Source organism: Hyperolius riggenbachi, chromosome 11 (assembly GCF_040937935.1).
Source record: "Hyperolius riggenbachi isolate aHypRig1 chromosome 11, aHypRig1.pri, whole genome shotgun sequence".
Lineage (NCBI taxonomy): Eukaryota > Metazoa > Chordata > Amphibia > Anura > Hyperoliidae > Hyperolius > Hyperolius riggenbachi.
Genome location: NC_090656.1, coordinates 76,221,432 through 76,246,114, shown reverse-complemented (window position 1 = coordinate 76,246,114; position 24,683 = coordinate 76,221,432). Strand labels below are relative to the sequence as shown.

The 24,683-nt window shown below is 44.2% G+C and overlaps 1 protein-coding gene across 2 annotated transcripts in view; it reads right to left on the bottom strand.

The window, feature by feature from the left end:
• The window catches only part of LOC137539242 (peroxisomal coenzyme A diphosphatase NUDT7-like), a 95,386-nt gene that overhangs the window by 36,833 nt on the left and 33,870 nt on the right, over positions 1-24,683 (bottom strand). The window contains exon 1 of one of the 2 annotated variants that reach the window (XM_068261786.1): positions 4,660-4,786. The exons of the other annotated variant lie outside the window; for it this stretch is intronic. Coding sequence (XP_068117887.1) covers positions 4,660-4,706 — 47 coding nt within the window. The 5' untranslated portion in view covers positions 4,707-4,786. Of the gene's footprint in view, positions 1-4,659; positions 4,787-24,683 lie in introns of those variants that run through there. 2 annotated transcript variants of the gene reach the window in all.

The following is a 24,683-nucleotide window of genomic DNA, read 5'->3' as shown; positions in this document are numbered from 1 at the left end:
AATGCAAAATATCGGCTATTCGGCGCCTGACAGGAAAAAAGGGCGCCCGAGAAATAGCGGTTACAGGGATCGTGTTAACAAAAGTTTTGGTTTACAGGATAAGGTTTATAACAAAAAATCGTTTACAAGTTCGTTTTGACTTTGTGTTATGCTTATTTTTTCGTTTTTAAATTTCGCTTATAGGAGTTTTACGTATTTTTTCGTTTTAAAATTTCGCTTACAAAACTATAACAACTAAATTTTCGTTTACACTTCTTTTATCATTTAAAATTCATTTTCATATGTATAATGCTTAAATAACGTTTCTCAACCTGATTGTATTAGAAATACATCGCTTTTGGTATTAACTTTGTTTTTACACTTATAATGCGTTGATTATAGTTACTAAAATATCGCTTTATTTTAAGATTTCTAATGCATACGTGATTGTAAGGCTATCTATTGTATTGTGTGTATAAAATATATATATAGATATATAGATATATATATATATATATATATATATATATATATATATATATATATATATATATATATATATATCTTTTTCTACTTGTAATATTATTAATGTATAAGTGATTTTAAGGCTATTTATTCTATTACAAATATATAAATTATTTTATTCATGTTATTTGCAGTGAAGTATTTTAAGGATTAAATATATTATTGTTTATATGTGTTTAGGGTGTTTGTACGGTGGGGATGGTTAGGTTTTGGCATTACCAGGGGGGTCTAGGGGTTAGGGATAGGTACAGGGAGGGTTAGGTATAGTTACAGTATATTATACGCATCCAGGGGGTGGTTAGGGTTAGGCACCACCAGGGGGGTGGTTAGGGTTAGGTACCACCAGGGGAGTCTAAGGGTTAGGGATAGGTACAGGGAGGGTTAGGTATAGTTACAGTGCAATATACACCACCAGGGGGGTGGTTAGGTTTAGCACTTCTCCCCTATTAGCAGAGGAACACTGCAGCATAAAAGATGTGGACTACTTTTAGATGTCAAGCTGAGGAGTTTGATGTTTGGTGGCATCTTCATTTAAATTTTATCATTAACTAGGTAACCTAAGCCCATTTAAAAACGGGCTCTAGGTCTGTCACCTCCGCAGCATTACAGCGTGCGCCGCACACACATGCCCACCCGTCCTCCCCCTGGACTGACCTGCGTCCTGTCCCAACGACTGTCAGTACTTTTGCGCTACTGCGCATGTCCTGCACTGACACAGGGACATGGGATACAGAGACACAGGGAGAATATATATAGAGATTTTTAAATTGTATAGCAGTTCATGGCAGTTAAAAAAAAAAGTTGATTTATCACCAGTTTAACCACTTCAACTCCAAAAGGTTGTTCCCCTTAAAAAAACCAGAGCAATTTTTACCTGTTAGCACTCCTATCATTTATTCATCTATAACTTTATTACTACTTATCACAACAAAACAATCTATATCTTATTTTTTCACCACCAATTAGGCTCTCTTTGGGGGGTACTTTTTGCTAAGAATTATTTTATTCCAAATGTGTTTTAACAGGAAAAATAAGAGAACAATTGAAAAATTCATTATTGGCCATTATAGTTTTAAAATAATGCATGCTACTGTAATTAAAACCCACAGATTTTATTTGCCCATTTTTCCCAGTTGTTGCAATGTTTACATTTTTCCCTAGTACAATGTATGGCCCCAATATTTTATGTGGAAATAAAGGTGCATTTTTTCAGTTGTGCATCCATCGATAAATTACAAGCCCATAATTTATAAAGTAACAATAATATACCCTTTTGACATACGTATTAAAAAAGTTAAGTCCCTAAGGTAACTATGTATGACAACAGAGCTAGGGGAATTCTTCTGAATCACACAGCTACTGCAGTGCATAAGTATAAAAGGACCCTAAGGGGCAGTTCACACCACAAGAGCTTTTCTAAGAGCTTTGTGATCAGAGGCGGCCTTAGAGTACGCGGGGCCTGGGGCGAGTGTAATATGCGAGGCCTAGAGCCATAAGTGTAGGTAATATACGGTACCACCACACCCATGGGCTTGTCCGCCTCTAATGCAGTACACCTTTTTATTGTTTAAAAACAATTAAGGCCACTAAGCCAACCAATATAAGAATAATTACAATACATAATGTAATCAAACAGCCAATGGTACTACCATTTGCTGTTGGCTGTTTAATTACATTATGTATTGTAATTATTGTTATATTGGCTTAATGGCCTTTATTTGACTGATGGATGCTAGGCTGAATAGGAAGTTTAATTTTGTACTTCTATCCAGACATGCTCCCCAGCCAGCGTAGTACCATCCGCAGCTCCCAAGCAAGCCTAGTACCATCCACAGCTCTCCAAGGCAGCCTAGCACCGATCACCAGCTCCCCAGCCAACCTAGCACCCATCCCCATCTCCCAAGCCAGCCTAGTACCCATCCCCAGCTCTTCAGCCAGCCTAGCACCCATTTCTAGCTCCCTAGCTAGCCTAGACCCATCCCCAGCCACTCTGGTACACAACCCTAGCTCCCCAGCCAGCCTCTACGTATCCCTAGCTCCCCATCCAGCCTAGCACTCATCCCCAGCCAGTCTGGGGGCTCCAGCCTGACTGACCTAAGAGCCCATGGGCCCCTCGGGCTGAGGCACTTGCACATAACTTAATCTGAAATTTGGCAAGCTTCATGTCAGTGTAGAAATGCATTACAAAAATGCAAACGGCATAGTACAGTAAAGCATGCTGAAGACAAAAACCTAAGCAATAAAAGGGAGGTCGGTGCAAAATATAAGGTGCATAAAAAAAAATATGATGATCTGTGAATTTGTAAATGACTTACTACTGTTCAAATCACAAGCAGCTAGACTTCTGTAGCCCTTTCCTGCACCAAAATGGGCATGGCAGGCATGATTGTGGGGCCCCCTTGAGGTGTGGGACCTGGGGCGATCGGCCCACTTGCCCCCCCCCCCCCAAATAGGCCGCCTCTGTTTGTGATTTTAAAAGCTCTTGTTAATGTTATCCTATGTGTCTGTTCACACTGGAGCGATTTTTAAAAAAATCCACCATAGCATTGCATTAGCAAGAACTTTTCAAATCACTAGCACTTAGAAAGCTTTTGCAGCGTGAACCAGTCCTAAAAGGAAATAAATATGGCAGCTTACACATACCTCTTACTTCAGGTCCCCTTTAAAGGGAACCTAAAGTGAGGCTTCCATATTTATTTCCTTTTAAGCAATACCAGTTGCCTGGTTGTTCTGTTGATATCTTTGGCATTAGTAATGTCTGAATCACACACCTGAAACAAGCATGCAGCTAATCCTGTCAGACTTCAGTCAGAGCACCTGATCTGCATGTGCTTGTTCAAGGTCTGTGGCTGAAAGTAAGGCCCCATACACACATCAGACCATAGTCTTTTGAAAATGAAAGATCACAGACCAATCTTACCACCCTTCATGTAGTATGAGAGCCATACTCTACACAGTCTTTTCTATGGAGCTGAACTCCACATCAGAAAAAAATCTTTGCAAGATGCTGCACACACAGATGCTGTACAGACGCAAAATATCAGTATCTGCAAAAGATCTGTTCCTGCCAAAAATCCATTCCTGCAAATTGCAATGATAGTCTATGAGATCTGCAGATCATCATACACACATGATTTAACTGACATTCATCTGCAGATCAGATCCACCAGGATGGATTTTCAGATCTGCAGATGATTGCTTGATCTGCAGATGAATGTCATTTAAATCATGTGTGTTTGATGATCTGCAGATCACATAGACTTTCATTGCAATTTGCAGGAATGGATTTTTGGCAGGAACAGATCTTTTGCAGATACTGATCTGTTGCATGTGTACAGCATCTGTGTGTGCAGCATCTTGCAAAGATTTTTTTCTGATGTGGAGTTCAGCTCCATAGAAAAGACTGTGTAGAGTATGGCTCTCATACTACATGAAGGGTGGTAAGATTGGTCTGTGATCTTTCATTTTCCAAAGATGATAGTCTGATGTGTGTATGTGGCCTAAGAGGCAGAAGGTCAGCAGGACAGCCAAATATGCACTGTTTAAAAGAAAATAAACATGGCAGCCTCTATATCCCTCTCTTAAAGAGAACCAGAGACGAAGAATAAATAGATTTATACATACTTGCAGCTTCCTCCAACCACACAAGCCTGGATCCCTCCCACGCCGCCTTTCTCCGATGCCTCTATCCGCCGGTACCGGGTCCTGTTATTTCGGCCAGTCAGGGCCAGTCGACACAAGCGCAGTGCGCTCCGTCCGTACTGCGCAGGCGCATGCGTAAAGAGACAGAGGGAGTCCCTGTGGATGTGGGAAACTGGCCGCGTCCGGCGGAAGTGACGGGACCCGGTACCTTTGGATAGAGGCAGTGGAGGATGGCGGCGTAGGAGCGATCCAGGCTTATGGGGCTAGAGGAAACCCCAGGTATGTATAAAATCTTTTTTTCCATTTTTAAGGTTCCCTTCGTCTCTGGTTCCCTTTAAGGTTCAATTAAATACTGTGAATCAGTTAAATACAATTGTTTCTTTCAATTTCAATGATCTTATCACACTGTGAGCAGTCATTTGTTTTGCAAAATGTATGATGAGTTCAAACCTGGCCCATTAGAATGTAATATTTCATTCTAATATCCTGAAAGAAAAGAGTGACAGAATATACCTTTGCTGATCTTCAGCCTGAGCCCCTGCAGTAGTCATGACAGACATGTCTGCCTCTTCACCTCAACAAGCGATATCACTGAATGTTCCAGGTGTATACTATCAGTAAATGCCCTGCTGATCCTCAGCACACAATATTGCACTTTGACACGGCAGTGCTAGCAGCAAAGTTACAGGGGAAAGGTACACAACCTCCCTGTGCAATCTGCTGGAAAGTTTACAAAACTGAAATACCTGTTATTGTGGATAAACCACACCCCCTGGTGGCCAACAATCCACACTGCAAGGACTTCAGCAAAGTTTGTGGAGACTGGAGTAAGCTTTTCCTCTTTTATAACAATAACATTTTTATTATTGTTATTATTATTATTATTATTTTTTATATAGCGCCAGCATATTCCGCAGCAATTTAAAGAGACACTGAAGTATCAAAAAAAAAAATATTTTTATATATCAAATGTGTTTAATATGTTTACCCTAACTAAACCGCCGCATTCCGACCACTGTAATCTATCTAAATCCCCCCTAACTCCCTCCTCCCTCTCCCCTGCAAAATCTACGACTTTCTTGGTCGTGGATTATGCTGCCCTGTACCATACCTCCCGACTTTTTAGATGAGAAAAAGGGACACTTAAGCCACGCCCCTGCCACACCCCGTGCCACGCCCCACCACATCCCTAGTCACGCATACCATAAAGATTTCATAGGAAAAATATGTTGTTTTATAATTCAAACCACACTGGTCCTTTCTATCCTGGTGCATTTTCCTTCATAGTAACATTTTAAAATTAGTAATATATCAATATAAAGGATGTGAATAAAGTGAATAAAGAGTAAATCAAACACATTTTTAGTATAGAAATATACATATTTATATAGAAAGAGGGACAAAGTCCTGAAAGAGGGACAAATGAGAGGCAAAAAGGGACAGAGGGACAGGGCTCTCAAAAAGGGACTGTCCCTCCGAAAAAGGGACAGTTGGGAGCTATGCCTGTACGCTTCCGTGTGTGGCAGAGCTATGAGCTGCAGTTCTGCCTCTACACGCGTCTGTCAGCGTGTATCTCTGCCTCTCCCCCGCCCCTCTCAGTGAAGGAAGACTGTGAGAGGCGGGGGAGAGGCGGCGATCCGGACTGATAGACGCGCTGAGAGGCAGAGCTGCAGCTCATAGCTTTGCCTCTCACAGAAACGCTGCCCGGATTGCCTCCCGGCGAGTTAGGGGGGATTTAGATAGTGTACAGCGGCGGTTTAGTTAGGGCTAACTAACACAGGGCAGCCATCAGGGGGTACAACTGACACTGCAGTGAGGGGCCCAGGGATTTTGGGGGCCCTGGGCCCCCCAAAGCTCTGGAAGGGCCATGTGTGCTGGCTGCGGGCCTGTGGTTCACTAACCAGCACACTAACTGTGGTTCACTAACCAGGTTCACTAACTAGCACATTACGTTCCAGATGAGTGACATCAGCACTTGAACGTGGGGAGCAGATGAGTGAGCCCGCTACAGCAGACTTTCTATACTGAGGCACCACCTGTATCTGGCTACAGGCTACCTATACTGGGGCTGGAACCACCTTTACCTAGCTACCTATACTGGGGCACCACCTATACCTGGCTATCTATACTGGGGCACCACCTATACTTGGCTAACTATACTGAGGGCACCACCTGTACCTGGCTACCTATACTGGGGCACCACCTATACTTGGCTACTTATACTGGGGTGCCTATAGCTTGCTACCTATACTGGGGGCACCTGTACCTGGCTAACCTATACTGATGCACCACCCATACCAGGCTACCTATACTGGGGGCAACTATACCAGGCTACATATACCGGGACACCACCTATAGCTGAATACCTATACATGGGGCACCTGTATCTTGCTGGCCTATACCGGGGGAACCAGCTATACCATCTACACCAGGCTACCTATACTGGGGCACCACCTATACTTGGCTAGTGCTACTTATACTGGGGTGCCTATAGCTTGCTACCTATACTGGGGGTATCTGTACCTGGCTAACCTATACTGGTGCATCACCCATACCAGGCTACCTATACTAGGGGCAACTATACCAGGCTACCTATACCAGGGCACCACCTATAGTCAGTGGCGTAGCTAAGGAGCTGTGGGCCCCGATGCAAGTTTTACAACGGGGCCCCCAAGTACTCTATACATAACAATTGATACAGCGCACCAGAACCTGCCAATGGCAACTACAGTGTCAGAGAGCAAGAAGGGGATGGGGAGCAGCTTGTTAATGATTACCACTAATCAAAGTATCTATAGAAGTTATTATTATGAGCACAGGACCAATAGGGAGCTAATACTGTAATTGAGGGAGGGCCCTTCGGGGCCCCTCTGTCCCAAGGGCCCTGATGCGGTCGCTACCTCTGCAACCCCTATTGCTACGCCCCTGCCTATAGTTGAATACCTATACTGGGGAACCGGTATCTTGCTGGCCTATACTGGGGCACCAGCTATACCAGGCTACCTATACTGAGGGCATCTACACCAGGCTACCTATACTGGGGCAACTCCTATAGCTGGCTACCTATACTGCGGGTACCTATGCCTGGACACCTACACTGGGGGCACCTATACCTGGCTAGGGCAGGGAGACGAGCTGAGACAGAAGGGGACAAGAGGTAACACAGGGGGATAAAAGAGGCACAGGGGGAACAGAGGCGGACAAAAGAGGCACAGGGAGAAAAGAGATGAGATGGGAACATGAGGTCACACAGAGGGACACAAAAGAGGCACAAACTGAGGTAAAACAGAGGGTGACAAAAGAGGCACAGGAAGAAAAGAGGGGGACAAAAGAGAATGGATAAAGGATAAGAACAAGAACAGACCTACAAGTCTCTATCTCATTGTTAACTGGGGACTACCTGTATTTTGCTAGTATTTGGCTCCACCCACAACATGCCATGGTCATGCCCACTGTTTGCTGCAACAAGCTGTGGATGCCGCTTTCTTCAGTGTCAGAGCCGTGCACATTTTTCACTGCAGCGCACTTCACGCATTGACACGGGGTGGGGTGGCTAGTGGGCGGGCACAGCAACCAGTGGGCGGGCAGGGAGGGGGAGGGCAGGCCTGATGATGTGTGAGGGGCCCCAAAATTTCTGATGGTAGCCCTGGGCTAACATATTAAACATATTTGTTAAATAAAAAGATGTTTTTTTTAGAGACTTTAGAGTCTCTTTAACAAAGCACGATAAGACAACAACGGGAACATAGGTACAACCAAAAAATGTACAGCAGAGTCTCAAGCAGCACAAGTATTGCAACAAAAACCGTAAACATTAGGAGGATGACCATGCCCTTGCGAGCTTACAATCTAAATCTATTTCTATAGCGCTTTTCTCCCAATAGGATTCAAAGCGCTTAGGCTCTTTACAGATTCAGTAATTGGTAGTAGGATGACGTATTAACACAATAAAATTATATTTCTGCAAATGACAAACTGAACAGGTGGGTTTAAAGTCTAGATTTAAAGGGGCACTATTGCGAAAAAATTTTAAATTTAAAATACATACAAAAACATACAAAAAAAAGAAATGGGTTTCTTCCAAAGCAAAATGAGCCATAAATTACTTTTCTCCTATGTTGCTGTCACTTACAGTAGTTAGTAAAAGTCTGACAGAACTGACAGGTTTTGACTAGTCCATCTCTTCATGGGGGATTCTCAATATGGCCTTTATTCTTTATAAAGATATTCCCTGGAAAGCATTTATACAAAGATGCTGGCCAGCCTCCCTGCTCACTGCACACTTTTTATTGGCAGTTGGTTGGTGCAACTGCCATTCACTAAGTGCTTTTGAAAATAAATAAAACCTGGAGACTCACCCATGAGGAGATGGGCTAGTCCAAAACCTGTCAATGTATGGATCATTTTACTCTTAAAGAAATGTACTTCTTGTTTGTATGTTTTTACATGTATTTAAAATTTTGCGATTCTTGCGATAGTGGTCCTTTGAACACGTCCAGAGATGGAGCTGTCCTAATCTGCTGAGGTAAGGAGTTCCATAATGTTGGAGCAGCATGACCGAAGGCCCATTCCCCCCCCCCCCCCCCCCCCTGAAAACTCTGGGTTTGCCCCTGTGGCTGGTAGCAGTCCTGTTTTTGTTGAGAGAGAGGGACCAAAATCCCTGCTTTATTGGTTGGTTGCCCTTCTTGGCAACTTCTTCTGCCTAACAGTCTTTATTGACTGAATATACGTCACCATCTGTGCTCCTATTATCTCTGTGTTTTTGTTTTCATGTTTTCTATTCCTTATACAGTAGAATCTTGTTATAGGAAACTCTCTGATATAGTAAACCTCTGGCTATAGTAAACTCAGTCCTCAGGTCCCAGCCATATGCCTGTATAAATATACAATGTACAGCAAAGTCCCTGGTAGCTGCCACCAGGGCCGGATTTGTACTTTTCACTACCCTAGGCCCAACTTTCACCAAGTGCCCCTTGCAAATTTAAATAGAACATGCACATGTGCAATAGTAGAGACAAATAACATTTATATCGCGCTTTTCTCCTGGCGGACTCAAAGCGCCAGAGCTGCAGCCACTAGGACGCGCTCTATAGGCAGAAGCAGTGTTAGGGAGACTTGCCCACGGTCTCCTACTGAATAGGTGCTGGCTTACTGAACAGGCAGAGCCGAGATTCGAACCCTGGTCTCCTGTGTCAGAGGCAGAGCCCTTAACCATTACACTTTCCAGCCACCAAAGAACATTAGATGGTGAAGTGGTGGCCTGTGGTACGTATATTTTCAGAGCATCACATTCCAGATAAGGAAACGTATTCATATATTCAGTAATACATTTCTTTAAAGGGACCCTGAGCAGTAAAAATAAACAAAATCGGGACTTACCTGGGGCTTTCTTCAGCCCACCATAGGTCGGGAGGTCCCCCGGTGTCCTCCTGGCTCTTCTCCCGGTCCCGCTGCAGAATACACCACCGGCGGCACCCGGGCCGAGTGTCGGGCTGACACTTCCTTATCGGTGACGCTACCCATCATCACGACGCCCGCTATGCGTCATTACAGCGACTGGCGTGACAGTACTGCGCATGCGTGGTTGAGAGTTAGAAAATCAGCATGCGCAGTACTGTCACACCGGGCGGCGTGAAGACGCATAGCGGCCGGCGTGATGATGGATAGCGTCACCGATAAGGAAGTCTCGGCCCGGGTGTCGCCGGTGGTGTATTCTGCAGCGGGACCAGGAGAGGAGCCAGGAGGACACCGGGGGACCTCCCGACCTATGGCGGGCTGGAGAAAGCCCCATGTAAGTCCCGATTTTGTTTATTTTTACTGCTCAGGGTCCCTTTAACTAGGTGAGTCACAAGAGCTTACTGAAAGCTCTCCTAAATCGCCACACGTTTATTGCAGTTGCTACTACTTTGCCAGTTACCCACCGTAAAAATTATAATCCAACTACACTGCATGGAGGAAAGATGGCCAGTAAGATCAAAGTCTGTATGCCTAACAGTAAACTGCACCAGAAGGGATGTTGAGGAGCAATTAGTGAGTATTGGAGGACCCCAAAAACAGGTGTCAGCAAAACTTTCTACTGCTGCTACACCGTGGAAAGTATAATGCACAGTTAAAATATTTCCCTTAACTCCTAAGTTTTTGAATTTAAAAGTAAAGCCTTTAAAACACACTTCCAGCTATAGCTATACCCCTTGTCACACATATGACGATAGCATGCAGAAAATGCAAAGGTTCATCGTTCAAACCATGCCAGATCTTTTTGTGCTCACTGCTTCATACTAGAAATAAGCAAAATCAATTTAGATTGATTAAAGTAAACCTGTAGTGAAAACACTAATTTCAGATTTGATACCATAGTAGAGGGAAGGCTGTGGAAAGCATAGCCTTCGTCTGGCCTGTCATTCCAGCGCTGCTCTCTGGTAAAGCTATACAAGCTGCTCGGTGAAACCGCTCTACAAGAGTACTCATGTCCCTGATTAGGTCCAAGGATGAGCCCATACCTACTGTGCATGTGCAAGTCCAGCCCCACACATGAGCCGTAGTGATGCCCTCGTCCTCTGAACTTATCGGGGGACATAACTAGTTCAGAAGAGATATTTGGTGGAATACCTCTATTGAAGACCGGGCCGGTTCAAGTAACAATTGGGCCCTAGGGCAAAATTAGCCTGGGGGCCCCCCAACAGACACCCCTGACCAAAAAGCGTCATTAGAGGCCCTTTGTTGCAGCCAAATTTCCCTCCTGGGCCCCTGAGCTGGCTGCTGACCCTCCCTCAATCACCTCCCAACTTAACAGACTCTGCAGAGTCCCTGGGAAGCAACAGCTAAGATGGGGAGGGACACCTTGGGGGCCCCTACAGGCTCTGGGTCCCTGGGGCAATTGCCCATGTTTTCCTATGGTAGCTCCGGGCCCCGATTGAAGAAGGTTGTTGGAATGACGGGCCGAATGGAGGAATGGGAAGGTTCTGTTATCTAGTCATGGCTACACTCGGGGCTGTGAGCGCCGGCAGCCCTGTGGTAGGTACGCCACTGAAAGGCTTTCAAAAATTGTTTTGTCAAAGTGAAAAAAAGACAAATTTACCCCCAAATGTTTTTTTTTGTGTGTTCATTTATTTTTTTGTATTACATGGGGTTAAATATTTAGTACAAAAAGAAAAACATTATTGTCCTTAAAAAAAAGACACTAGGATTGTATGGTCCATGTACACTATGTAAGTGCAATGAAAAGAAACGGTCTGGTACTGAAAGGCAGTTGTACTAGTGGGATGGCCAAATTAGCAATGGTCAAGTCAATGCCACTCAGATCAGCAGACATGGCCTATCCCCCTATTAATTCAACCATTCACTCAACCATATACTCGTACATACATCAATTTTCTAACTGTCTTTTGCTCTGTCAGTAACAAGGAAAAAATTGACTATATTTCCATCAACGGTTTAGCCTTTATTGAAAAGAAGAGGCGTATTGTACTTTGTTTTTTACATTGTTTAGGTCTAGAACGCAGCCACACTAGGAAAATTAGACAGAGCGATCGTTCCTTCAGTCCTGAGGGCTCGTCCCAACTGCCAAACCCAGCTCTTCCGAATTTGCTTTCAACTCTGTGACCCCAAACAATAGTTTTACCACTGCGTTGAATGATCCCAGCTGTGCAGCTCTATGTAAAGTACCCAAGTAATTATATTCACCCTCTCAGCAATTTTAATTGAGCTGCTTATCCTGTTTGCATTTTTGTAAAAGAACTGTATGTAAAGAGTGCAAGTTTAACTGCCTGTCTTAATGAAACACATGTATATAGTTAGCTTAAAGTGTTAGTTTACCTATGCTTAAAGTAAACCTGTGAGGTCAGTTTGGAGAAAAAACAGATACCTACCTCGGGAGGGGGAAGCCTCTGGATCCTCAAGAGGTTTTCCCCGTATTCCTCCAACAAGCTGTTAGCGAGCAGGGACCCCTAAAGTGGGGCCACACTCAGTGGTGTAGCTACAAACCTTGGGGCCCCGATGTGGAATTTGGACATGGGCCCCCCACCCACTCTACATTAAATAGTCAGGTATAGGTGCCTCCAGTATAGGTAGCCAGGAATAGGTGCCCCAGTATAGTTGGACAGGAAAAGGTGCCCCCAGTATAGGTAGCCAATAATAGGGGCCCACAGTTTTTGTAGCATGGTATAGGTGCTCCAGTATAGGTAACACAAGAATAGGTGCTCCCAGTACAGGTAGCCAGGAATAGGTGCTCCCAGTATAGGTAGCCAGGCATAGCTGCCTCAGTATAGGTAGCCAGGCATTGGCGCTCACAGTATAGATAGCAAGAAATAGGTGCCTCAGTACAGGTACCCAGGAATAGGTACTCCCAGTATAGGTAGCCAGGAATTGGTGCCCCAGTATAGGTAGCCAGAAATAGGTGCCTCGGTATAGGTAGCCAGGAATAGGTGCCTCGGTATAGGTAGCCAGGAATAGGTGCCTCGGTATAGGTAGCCAAGAATAGGCGCCTCAGTATAGATAGCCAGTAGTAGGTGCTTCAGTATAGTTAGCCAGGGATAGGTGCCTCAGTATAGATAGCCAGTAGTAGGTGCCTCAGTGTAGATAGCCAGAAATAGGTGCCTCAGTATAGTTAACCAGGGATAGGTGCCTCAGTATAGATAGCCAGGGATAGGTGCCTCAGTATAGATAGCCAGGGATAGGTGCCTCAGTATAGATAGCCAGGGGTAGGTGCCTCAGTATAGATAGCCAGGGATAGGTGCCTCAGTATAGATAGCCAGGGATAGATGCCTCAGTATAGACAGCCAGGGGTAGGTGCCTCAGTATAGATATCCAGGGATAGATGCCTCAGTATAGATAGCCAGGAATAGTTGCCTCAGTATAGATAGCCAGGAGGATTAGATGCCTCAGTATAGATAGGAGTAGGTGCCTCAGTGTAGATAGCCAGAAATAGGTGCCTCAGTATAGATAGCCAGGGATAGGTGCCTCAGTATAGATAGCCAGGGGTAGGTGCCTCAGTATAGATAGCCAGGGATAGGTGCCTCAGTATAGATAGCCAGGGGTAGGTGCCTCAGTATAGATAGCCAGGGATAGGTGCCTCAGTATAGATAGCCAGGAATAGTTGCCTCAGTATAGATAGCCAGGGATAGATGCCTCAGTATACACAGCCAGGAATAGTTGCCTCAGTATAGATAGCCAGAAGGATTAGATGCCTCAGTATAGATAGGAGTAGGTGCCTCAGTATAGGTAGCCAGGTGGAGAGGAATGCAGCGGCACGCGAACCAGCAGCAGCAGAGAGGGCATCAAATACTGTGTAACTGGGCCAGGGGGCGCGCTTACTGTGAGCTGGAACGCAGGACTGGAAGAAGTTTGTAGATACAGAACATGGATAGCGGCAAAGTGAGTATTTGATGTCCCCTCTGCCGCTGTTAGTTGGTGTGCTGCTGCACCCGCCCACGCTCGGGCCCAGTGGACAGGCGACTGCTGCGACTGTGGCCCCTATGCCCCTGGCAACACTATGCCTGTGCACAAAAAGCCAAGCCTGATCGGGCCCATGCTACTGCGCAGGCAGCTCAAACTTCCGCTGTAGCATGGACCCAATTGGGCTCGGCTAAATTATGTGCAGTATAAGCCGGACCCCATTTGAAAAATCTGCTTCTAACATGATTGTTTTATAGTGCCTTAGGGCACCAGACTTCAATTCTCATGATTAGTAGCAACAGCTATTAGGTACCAATACCCAGCTGACAATGCCAAATACTTGTGGCTGCTGTCATTTTTTAGTTTTGCTGGACTTGCATGACGATGGAAGAAGTAAAATCACAGTTATGCTCCTTTAACACGATGGCTCATGTGCAATTCACATTTTCTCCTGTGTTTTCTCCTAGGTTATATTTTCACACCTTTTAAAATGCCTTTTAACCCACCAGCAAGCAAGAAAAAGCTAAACATAATTTTGATAGTATGTTTTCACTTACTTTTAGCTACTTTTTCAATTGTAAAATGTTCAAAAGTTATTTTAAAGATAATATGAAAATGATCTCCTAGGAGATAAGTCAGGAGACAATGTTAAAGGAATACTTAAGTCATTTAAAAAAAATGACTTTTACTCACCTGGGGCTCCCCTCAGCCCCCTGCAGCTGAACGGTGCCCTCGCCGTGTCCCTCCGATGCGGCTGGTCTCGCCGGCGGCCACTTCCGGTTTGGCCATCACCGGCCGACAGGCTGTGAACGCGGCTGATTATCCGCGTCCCCGGACGCAATAGCATTGTAGAAGGCGCTATTGCGTCCGGGGACGCGGATAATCAGCCGCGTTCACAGCCTGTCGGCCGGTGACGGCCAAACCGGAAGTGGCCGCCGGCGAGACCAGCCGCATCGGAGGGACACGGCGAGGGCACCGTTCAGCTGCAGGGGGCTGAGGGGAGCCCCAGGTGAGTAAAAGTCATTTTTTTTAAATGACATAAGTATTCCTTTAATTGCATATGGGCCTATGGGTCTGACCCAATTAACATTTTCTCCTAGGTGATATTTTCACATCTATATATATAATAGAGTAAGTGCCTCAACCTTCAAGCAAGAAGAAGAAGTAGCGCCCTGCCCCCAGGGCCGGTCCAAGCAAGAAGAAAGGGCTGGTCCAAGCAAGAAGAAGAAGTAGTGTCATATCAAACCAAGGGCAAAGAGGGACAATTTGCATATTCAGTAGTGGAGCATTGTGGGTAACCACAAATGTTCTCTTATAGCTGAATTATTGCAGATTTGCTTCTGTTTTAAGAAGGAAAATTACACCAAGCTTTGCTTTTTTTTTTAGTACGAGGGCTTTTTGGTCTCTTTTATCCTGCTATACATTCTTAGTAGTTTGGGTCACCCTGAGCTGCTTGGTTACTCTGTTGCACTGGTCCAAGCCCTATCTCATACAGCCTTATCAATCCCTGCTATGTACTGATGAGGTCCAAATGTCAAAAATATTCTGTCACATGTGGGTTTGATATGACTGTGTAAAACTTAAAGCTATAGGCTTGCTTGACTTACCAAGGGTGCATTGTGCATTGTGGGTAATCACAAATGTTCACTTATAGCTGAATTATTGCAGATTTTCTTCTGTTTTAAGAAGGCAAATTACACCAAGCTTTGATTTTTTTAGTAGAAAGTATTTTTGGTCCTTTTTATCCACCTATACATTCCGAGTGGTTTGAGTCACCCTGAGCTGCTTGGTTACTCTGTTGTACTGGTCCAAGCCCTATCTCGTACATCCATATCAATCCTTGCCATGTACAGATGAGGACCAAAAGTCTGAAACAGGCTGTCACATGTGGGTTTGATATGGCTGTGTAAAATTTAAAGCTATAGGCTTGCTATACACCAGTGGTTCTGGATGCTTGCTTGGCTTACTAAGGGTGAAAAGGAATTATTTGCATATTTAGTAGCAGTGCATTGTGGGTAACCACAAATGTTCACTTATAGCTGAATTATTGCATACTTCCTTCTGTTTTAGGAAGGCAAATTACACCAAGCTTTGCTTTTTTTAGTAGGAGGTCTTTTTGGTCCCTTTTATCCCCCTATACATTCCGAGTGGTTTGGGTCACCCTGAGCTGCTTGGGTACTCTGTTGTACTGGTCCAAGCCCTATCTCATACAGCTGTATCAATCCCTGCCATGTACTGATGAGGGCCAAAAGTCTGAAACAGGCTGTCTACATGTGGGTTTGATATGACTGTGTAAAATGTAAAGCTATATGCTTGCTATACACCAGTGGCTCTGGATGCTTGCTTGGCTTATCAAGGGGGAAAAGGGGTAATTTGCATATTTAGTAGCAGTGCATTGTGGGTAACCACAAATGTTCACTTATAGCTGAATTATTGCAGATTTCCTTCTGTTTTAAAAAGGCAAATTACACCAATACAGTTTGCGGCATTGAAGGAAGTGACGACAGTGGAACGCACGATGGAACATGGAAGAGGTGAGTCATCCCCGCCCGCTGCCTCTTACTAATAGTGGCGGCTGCTACTGTGCTTAAGCTGTCGGGGGAGCGCACATGGGGGACCCAGGTGAGGGGGGGTTCCTGCTGAGCTTAAGCTGGAGGTAGAGCACACATGGGGGACCCAGTTGAGGGGGGCTCCAACCCCCCCTCCCTGCCGCTGTGCCCAATACCCCCGTCCTGCCCTCTACCCTCTTATGCGGCTTATGCTACGCCGCGGGTTAGCTAGTTATAAATAAAACACCTTTTGAGCCACCAGCAAGCAAGAAAATCCTCAGAATAGTTTTGCCAGTGCTTTTTCTATTGCAGGGCCATATGCAATTCACTTTTCCACCTAGGAGACAATGTTTCGTCATAAATTTAAAATTCCAGCAGTTTTCATCAAAAGTCGATAAAAAAAGTACTATGAAAATTATTTTGAGTATTTTCTTGCTTGCTAGTGGCTTAAAATGCATTTTACTGACGAGTTTAAAAATATCAGAGAAAACTCAGGAGAAAAAGTTAATTGCAAAAGAGTGCAAAAGTTATTTTAAACATAAGATGAAAAATGATCTCCTAGGAGAAAAACTGAATTGGGTCATGCCCTATGTCCCTTGTGTCAAAGTGCAACATACAATATAATTGCATCAATACGCTTTCAATAGCACTTTCACGGTGCCATGTTTGAGGGGCGGTGCAATGCATTCTGTTGGGATAATGCTCTGCACGTAGTGCTTTATGCATGCGGTTCTGGATGCGCTGCAAGCATAAGACTATGGACTGTATGCTGCACTGTATGTGTCCTTTCTATAATTGCTGAATTGCCATCCTATTTTTCTGAATGCGCAATGCAATGGATATAGTGTGAAAGTAGCATTACTCATTTTCGTCTCAACAAAAGAAGAGGGGAAGGGGGCATTTTCTTATTTTTTCAAAAGCCTCTGCAGGAAAATACTAGAAATCTACAGAGTAGGAACCTTTAACCCTAAAAAGGGGAAAAAAGCCCCTGCAGGGAATACCCAACTTAAAAACGCCCGGCAACACCAACCACCGACCCGCTGCCACATCGGGGATTCCCTGCATAGTCCTCCTTCTGTCCGCTACGTCCTTGCTCCCTCCCCTGTGTCTCCACTCCCTGTGTATATGTAGTGCAGTGTATTGGCATGTCTTACCTAATCCACCATGCCTGCGGGGATTGCCGACCTCTTCCCTTTCGTGTTGCTACCCTAGTGACCGACTTGTATTGATCGCATCATGATGACGTGATCAACACAAGCCATTCACGGAAGGGAAGAAGTCGGCGATCCCCACAGGCATGACGGATTAGGTAAGACACGCCGATACACTGCTCTACATATAGTATACATGCGGAGCGAAGACACAGGGAAGAGAGCGATGCGGGGGTGGAGGGGGCGGCAGGAGCAGGGATAGATCGGACAGAAGGGGGGACACCCACCTGAGGACACGAAGGGAACACACTGGGTCAGAACAGAGGACATAAGAGGACACCTGGGTACAGAAAGGGACACCTGAAGACAGAAGGCAGACACCTGGGGACTGGAGGGGACATCTGGGGACCAGAGAGGACCAGTGATGATCGTAAGCAGCTAATTATGCAACATTTTGCATACATTTTCACAGTTATGCCTATACATAATTACAAATTGTTAGTTTACGGTAATTGATTTTGTATAAGCATTCGTAATTACGCATGAATTTACACGTAATTTACGTGTAATTTCATGACGATTTTGGCGGTGAATAGCAAAGCCCCAATAGATGCTATTGCTACCAAAATTGCTACATAATTGCTACAAAATTGCTACAAACAAATCAAAAAAAGAATTTTTCAAAAAGACCTCGTAGTTTTTTTAAGGAAATTGATTTTTTTAAAAAATCCAAAGAAAAATCGTTTTTAAACTTGGAAAAATGAGTTTAAAAACTATTTACTGATTTTTTTCAAGACTAGAAGGTCTTTTTGAAAAACATTTTTTAACTTGTACCCACTATTCTCCTTAAAATAGGTAGCAATATTGGTAGCAATAGCATGTATGGGGGCTTTGCTATCCACCGCCAAAGTTGGCACTAAATTGCGCATAAATTATGTGTACATTTTTGCCTAATTAAGAAAGCTTACAATTACATGCAAAATGAATTACGCTTTCCCCCGAAATTTCACATAAGATTACGATGCGTAAATGCGACAGAATGTGTAATTACGTATAGGCGTAATTTATGCTCATCACTAGAGGGGACACCTGGGGACAGAAGAGAGGCCGATGGGGACACCTGGGGACAGAAGGAGACACCTGAGGACAGAAGAACACCACCTGGGGACAGAAAGGGGCACCTGGGGACACCTGGGGACAGAAGAGGAACACCTGGAGACAGGAAGGGGCACCCCTGGGGGCAGAAGAGGAACACCTGGGGACAGGAAGGGGCACCTGGGGACAGAAGGGGACACAGGAGGACACCGATTAAGGGAGTACATTAAAAGATGCTCCTGGAATATGGATGCACCAAGTTTAGTACAATATATATATATATATATATATATATATATATCCCCCCCTGATTTTTGCCCTCTAAACCTAGGTGCATCTTATATTCCAGATGATCTTATACAGCGGAAACTATGGTATTAATTTTCTACACCTACAATAATTAACCCACCTGGCGGTTTAATTCCCGCGGCTGCGCGGCCGCGGGAGGGTTTTTTTCACTTTTTTTAGCTTAGCGCTAGCTACATGCTTCCCCCCTCCCTGCGGCATCCCCCCATATCCTCCGATTGCCGCCGGCGCCGCTTGCCTATAAGGAAATCCCGTTCTGAACGGGATTTCCTTGAGGGCTTCCCCCGTCGCCATGGCGACGAACGGAGTGACGTCATCGTGACGTCACAGGGAGTACCGATCAACCCCATAGCGCAGCCTGGCGGCGATTGGCCAGGCTGCGCAAGGGGTCTGCAGAGGGGGGGCCTGTATTAGCGGCGCATCGGCGGCGGCGATCAGACCAAACACGCAGCTAGCAAAGTGCTAGCTGCGTGTTTGAAAAAAAATTATGTAAATCGGCCCAGCAGGGCCTGAGCGGCACCCTCCAGCGGCTTACCCCGTGTCACACACGGGGTTACCGCTAAGGAGGTTAAATGATAGGCAGCATGCTATTATCTGACAGTTTTGCATAGGACACATTTACATAGTTGTGTTTTTCATTTGCAACAAACAAGGTAAGAAAGATGAAATTATGTTTGTTGTTAAAGAGGAACTTTACTGAAATATAGTAGTAGCGGAAAACATTAAATCAATACATTGCAAAGTGAGAAGTTAAAAAATAGAATATAGATCAAGAAATTATTGCTATTCGCTGCCTAATTCATTCATGTATTTCCCACAATGCAACAAGGTTCACAGACCGGAAACTAGCCCTGATACCACACTCTGGGAGGGGTTTCACCACAATGTCAGACACATAGAACCCTCCATATAATTTATCTTGGGAAAGGGGGTATCGACTACTAATTGGGATGAATTTCAATTGTGGGTTTAAGTTCCTTTTTAATCCTTACAGTAGGTAGTACTATTGGACTAATAGCCAATGGACCTTCTCACAAAGTTGCTCCCATTAAACCAAGAAACTTTGATTCCGGTGATACCTTCAATGACTAACTGTACATGGTTTATTGCTAGCTTTCAAAACACTGAGTTTCTTCTTCAGGCATTAAGGCACTTAACGTTTCGAAAGCTTGCAATAAACCATGTATAGTTAGTCATTGAAGCTATCACCAAAATCAACGTTTCCTGGTTTGATGTCTGCATTTCTGCTCCTCGACTAGCACCGGACCACACTTCACTTACTAAAGTTGTTCCCGTTTCTGAAGACAGTCCTTGATTCAGTTTATAGTATATAGCACTGGCCCGAAGGCCAGGGTCATTAAAAACCTTGACAAACAGTGTCTGGTGCTGCTTTGTTTTTACACAGCCACAGTCATTTAGGCAGTCCTGTCTCATAAGCCAGTCTAGGCTGTTATAGCAACCAATACTGACTGTCTATCCAGCTAGCAAGTCCTGTCTGTTTCACCAGACATTCCTGTCAGCCTCCCCTCCAGTCCGCCCTGTCAGTCCTTCCTACCTACCAGCCAGCCCATATTTCCAGTCTGCCTTGCCAGTCCTTCCCTTCCAGTATGACTTCCCTATCACACACTTCAGGGTTCACCATTCTTTTCTTCCACTTAAAGACAATCTGTATTGTTAAAATCGCTCAAAAGTAAACATACCAGTGCGTTAGGGGACATCTCCTATTACCCTCTGTCACAATTTCGCCGCTCCTCGCCGCATTAAAAGTGGTTAAAAACAGTTTTAAAAAGTTTGTTTGTAAACAAACAAAATGGCCACCAAAACAGGAAGTAGGTTGATGTACAGTATGTCCACACATAGAAAATACATCCATACACAAGCAGGCTGTATACAGCCTTCCTTTTGAATCTCAAGAGATCATTTGTCTGTTTCTTTCCCCCATGCACTGAAGTTTCAGGCTGCTCTTTTCTTCCTGCAAACAGCTTTGCCCTTGTTTGTAATTCCTCAGTATGTAAAAGCCCAGCCAGCTCAGAGGACGATTTATCCAGCTTGTAAAAGATAAGAGAGAGAAGAGAGAAGCTGCTCGAATCCTAAATAACACACAGGCAGTGTGCATAAAGGGGAGTTCATAGCAGAACCACAACACTGAAGAACTTGGCAGCCTTCCAGGCACAGGCCGACAAGTCTGACAGGGGAAAGATACATTGATTTATTACAGAGACTGTGTTAGTAGAAAGTGCTGCAGTTAGCCAGAACACATTAGAATAGCTTTTGGAACTTGTAGGATGATAAAAAACAGGATGCAATTTTTGTTACGGAGTCTCTTTAAGGAGTGCTCTGGCGAAGAGTAGACCCATGGTCACCTGGACTCCACGCCTTGGCAGCACTCACACCTACCGCCAACCTGATGAGCTCAACAGTGCCCTGACCAGGAGATTCCAGGCAGCCCATTTTCCACAAAACAAATACGGATTTCAGGCTTTCAAAGACCTGTAATTTCAGCTTCATCTAGTTTTTTGGAGAAATGTACAACTTGTCCCTTTTTAAAATGTACAGGTATTTTTGAATAGTATTAAATTACAAGACATTTTGTGTGTATATGTAGTTATTTTTAATAATTGTGGAGATTCACTTTAGGGTTCACATGCACCAGATCTTCCCTGGACAGGAGAATGTATGTTTTTTTTTCCCTTGTACAAACATGAAGGCATTCCCATTAATTATAGGGGCCCAGTGACAGCTTCAGTTTAGATCATCTGATGAGCTGGTGGTCCACGGCTTGAAAAGAATGGACTAATGGTCATGGATTTCTTTGGTTTTTTTTTTCAGTTTCTTGGTTTTCCAGGCTTTCCGCATTACCTTTTTCTTTCATGGTTTGCATATGTTCTAATGCTGTCTGCTAATGGATGTGGATCTGGGGAATTGAGGTTAATTTCCAACAGTACCAGAACAGATGTCCATCTGTGTTTGGTAATCAGTAAAAGTAGCCATATCAAGAAACCTCGTCTTATTTTGATCCACAGACCAAGTAAATCTTAAAGCAGCTTGGTGGTATTTGACAGAGACTTTATACATCATTTTTATTGGGTGGTTTAACATTTTAAAGAGTCATTATTATCATCTAAATTAAGAATTTTATGGAAAACCTTAGACAAGTATGAGTTGTTTATTCAATAAGTAGTACATTCATTTTATTATTATTTTTACAGACATCCATAAAAGTAGCCTCTGATCAGTAATTCAGATATATTCATGATTCATTTTAGATAATTTATAGAAGCGCTGCGTAATATGATGGCACTTTATAAATACAATACATAAATAAAATAATGACAGCAGAGCTCAGTGTCCTTTTTACCCTGCCAGCTCCTAGTTCATATACACAAGTGGTCGCTAGACTACTTTAGGGGACCCAGCAAGAAACCTCGGCCCATATGCAATTCACTTTTTCTCTGGATTTTTCTCCTAGATATTTTTCAATCTTCTAACAAAAATAACTTTTCAGCACTTCGTAAAGTAAAAAGTACGAAAAAGTAGTTAAAAAAGTATGTGAGTGTTTTCTTGCTTGTTGGTGGTTTAAAAGGCATTTTATTGACAAGTTTGAAAATATCACATAGGAGAAAATTCAGGAGAAAAAGTTAATTGCAAACGTTATGGGCCCTCATAGGAAACCATTCTCCAATCACCGCACCCCATACAGCACAAAGCACTGTGGTTGGCCGAATATTGTGAGGGTAGTTTACTGCAACTTATCTAAAACCTAAATGTTTTAAACTTAACCTAATCAGGTTAGTGGAATTTCCCTAGGGCGTTTCCTGCTGTTCCCCTAAAGTAGAGTAGCGCCAACAAGTGACGGTGGTGATTTACTGCCTGTTGGGTATTATCAGTTAACCAGATAAAAGGCCTGGAGTTGATTTGAGGTGTGGTGCTTACATGTGTAAGATTCTGCCGTGAACAGACAACATGGTGAAGATAAACCCCTTCACAACAGCCAACCAAGTGAACAACATTCTACAGTGGGTAGGTATCAATATCCAAGTCTACCGCAAAGAGAAGACTGCATGAAGTTAAATACAGAGGGTGCGCTGCAAGGTGCAAGCCACTCATAAGCCTCAAGAATAGAAAGGCTAGATTAAACTTTGCTAAAGAACATCTAAAAAAGCCAGCACAGTTCGAGAAAAAACATTCAGATCAACCTTTACCAGAATGATGGCAGGAAAAAAGTATGGAGAGGGCTTAGAAGAGCTTATTATCCAAAGCATACCCCATCATTTGTAAAACACGGTGGAGGCAGTGTGATGGCTTGGGTGTGCATGGCTGCAAGTGGCACTGAGACACTAGTGTTTATTGATGATGTGACACAGGACAGGAGCAGCTGAATTAATTCTGAAGTGTTCAGAGACATACTGTCTGCTCAAATCAAGCTAAATGCAGTCAAACTGATTGGGTGGTGTTTCATGATATAGATGGACAACAACATTAAAAGTTTTCTCTGCCCAAATATTTATGGACCTAATTGTACCGCTAGTCAAAATAAATTCTGATAACAATCATATTTAGTCTATGTCCTCTGTAAAATATTTGGTAAATAAATGTGACATATGTCATACCTTAACTACTTGCCACCCGCATCACGCCGATGGGAGTGGCTGCGGCGGCAGCCCCAGGACCGCCTAACGCCTATCGGTGTAAGGTCCTGCGGGCCTGTTTTGCAGGAGATCGCGCACGCTAACGTGCACGCATCCCTGCTTCTCCCAGCAACGATCGCCGCTAGGAGGTATTAACAGAGCCGGGCAGAGGCATAGGCTGGAGAGGCTCCAGCCTCAGGGCGCAGTGTAGTCGGGGGCGCACAATTCATTCAGCTGTCATTCCTAATTGTGTTTGAAGCAGAAAGAAATAAGAAAAGGGGATACAGGGCAGTGACTGCAAGCCAGATAACTAGAGATTAAGGTGTTGGGGGTCCTGGGGTGCCTCTTAGTCTAATAGCAATCAGTGTGTGATGGCTGGGGTGGAGGGATGGAGGGGCGCACTTTGGTGTCTCAGCCTTGGGTGCTGGAGGACCTTGTCCCGGCTCTGGGTATTAACGTAGTACAGTGTAGTACAGTTCTGCCATCTAAGGCAGCGCTGTACTGGGGACAGCTGAAACCTATGACAGCTGATCACAGTGATTGGCTGGTGGGGGAGGGAAGGCGGGTTTAAAAAAAATAAGGACATTTATTATGAAAATAATGAAATAAATATTTGTAAAATAAATAAATAAACACTGGGGGAGCGATCAGACCCCACCAACAGAAAGTTCTGTTGGTGGGGAGAAAAGGGTGTTGGAGGAAATCACTTGTGTGTTGTGCGGCCCTGCAGCGAGACCTTAAAGCTGCAGTGGCCAATTTAGCAAAAAATGGCCTGGTCTTTAGGGGGGTTTAACACTGCGGTCCTCAAGTGGTTATTGAGTAGTATAATCACATTAAAAACATGAAAAAAATAGCTGATGCCAGTGGAACTCTGCAGGTAGGGCAGTGAGCATACTGGCAACAGTAGTGCACCAGAGTTTGGCAACACTGCAGTCTAACCATTGTGCAAAATAGTGGTGATTGTGGGGCAGTTAATGTTAGGAGTAGGTGGGGGGATTAGTGTTAGGCATACATAGGGGAGGGTTATTGTTAGGTATCCATAAGGGAGGGTTCTAGAGAATGCAAACTATATACAGTCATGAAACAATGGTGGGATATCAAATCGATAGTACTCAACTGAACAGGGGTGAACAGAAGTGGAACCCACATGTCACAGTAATAATACTGTTTGTATGTTCTCGCCATGTCTGCATGGGTTTCCTCCGAGCACTCCGGTTTTCTCCCACATTCCAAAAACAGTCAGGTTAATTGGCTTTCCCCTAAATTGGCCCTAAATTACGATACACACACACACACTAAGATAAAATAGACTAGGATACATACACTACACAATACATACATAGACATATGACTATGGTAGAGATTAGTGAGCCCCTCTAAGATATAGTTAGTGACAAAACAATATACTACGTAAA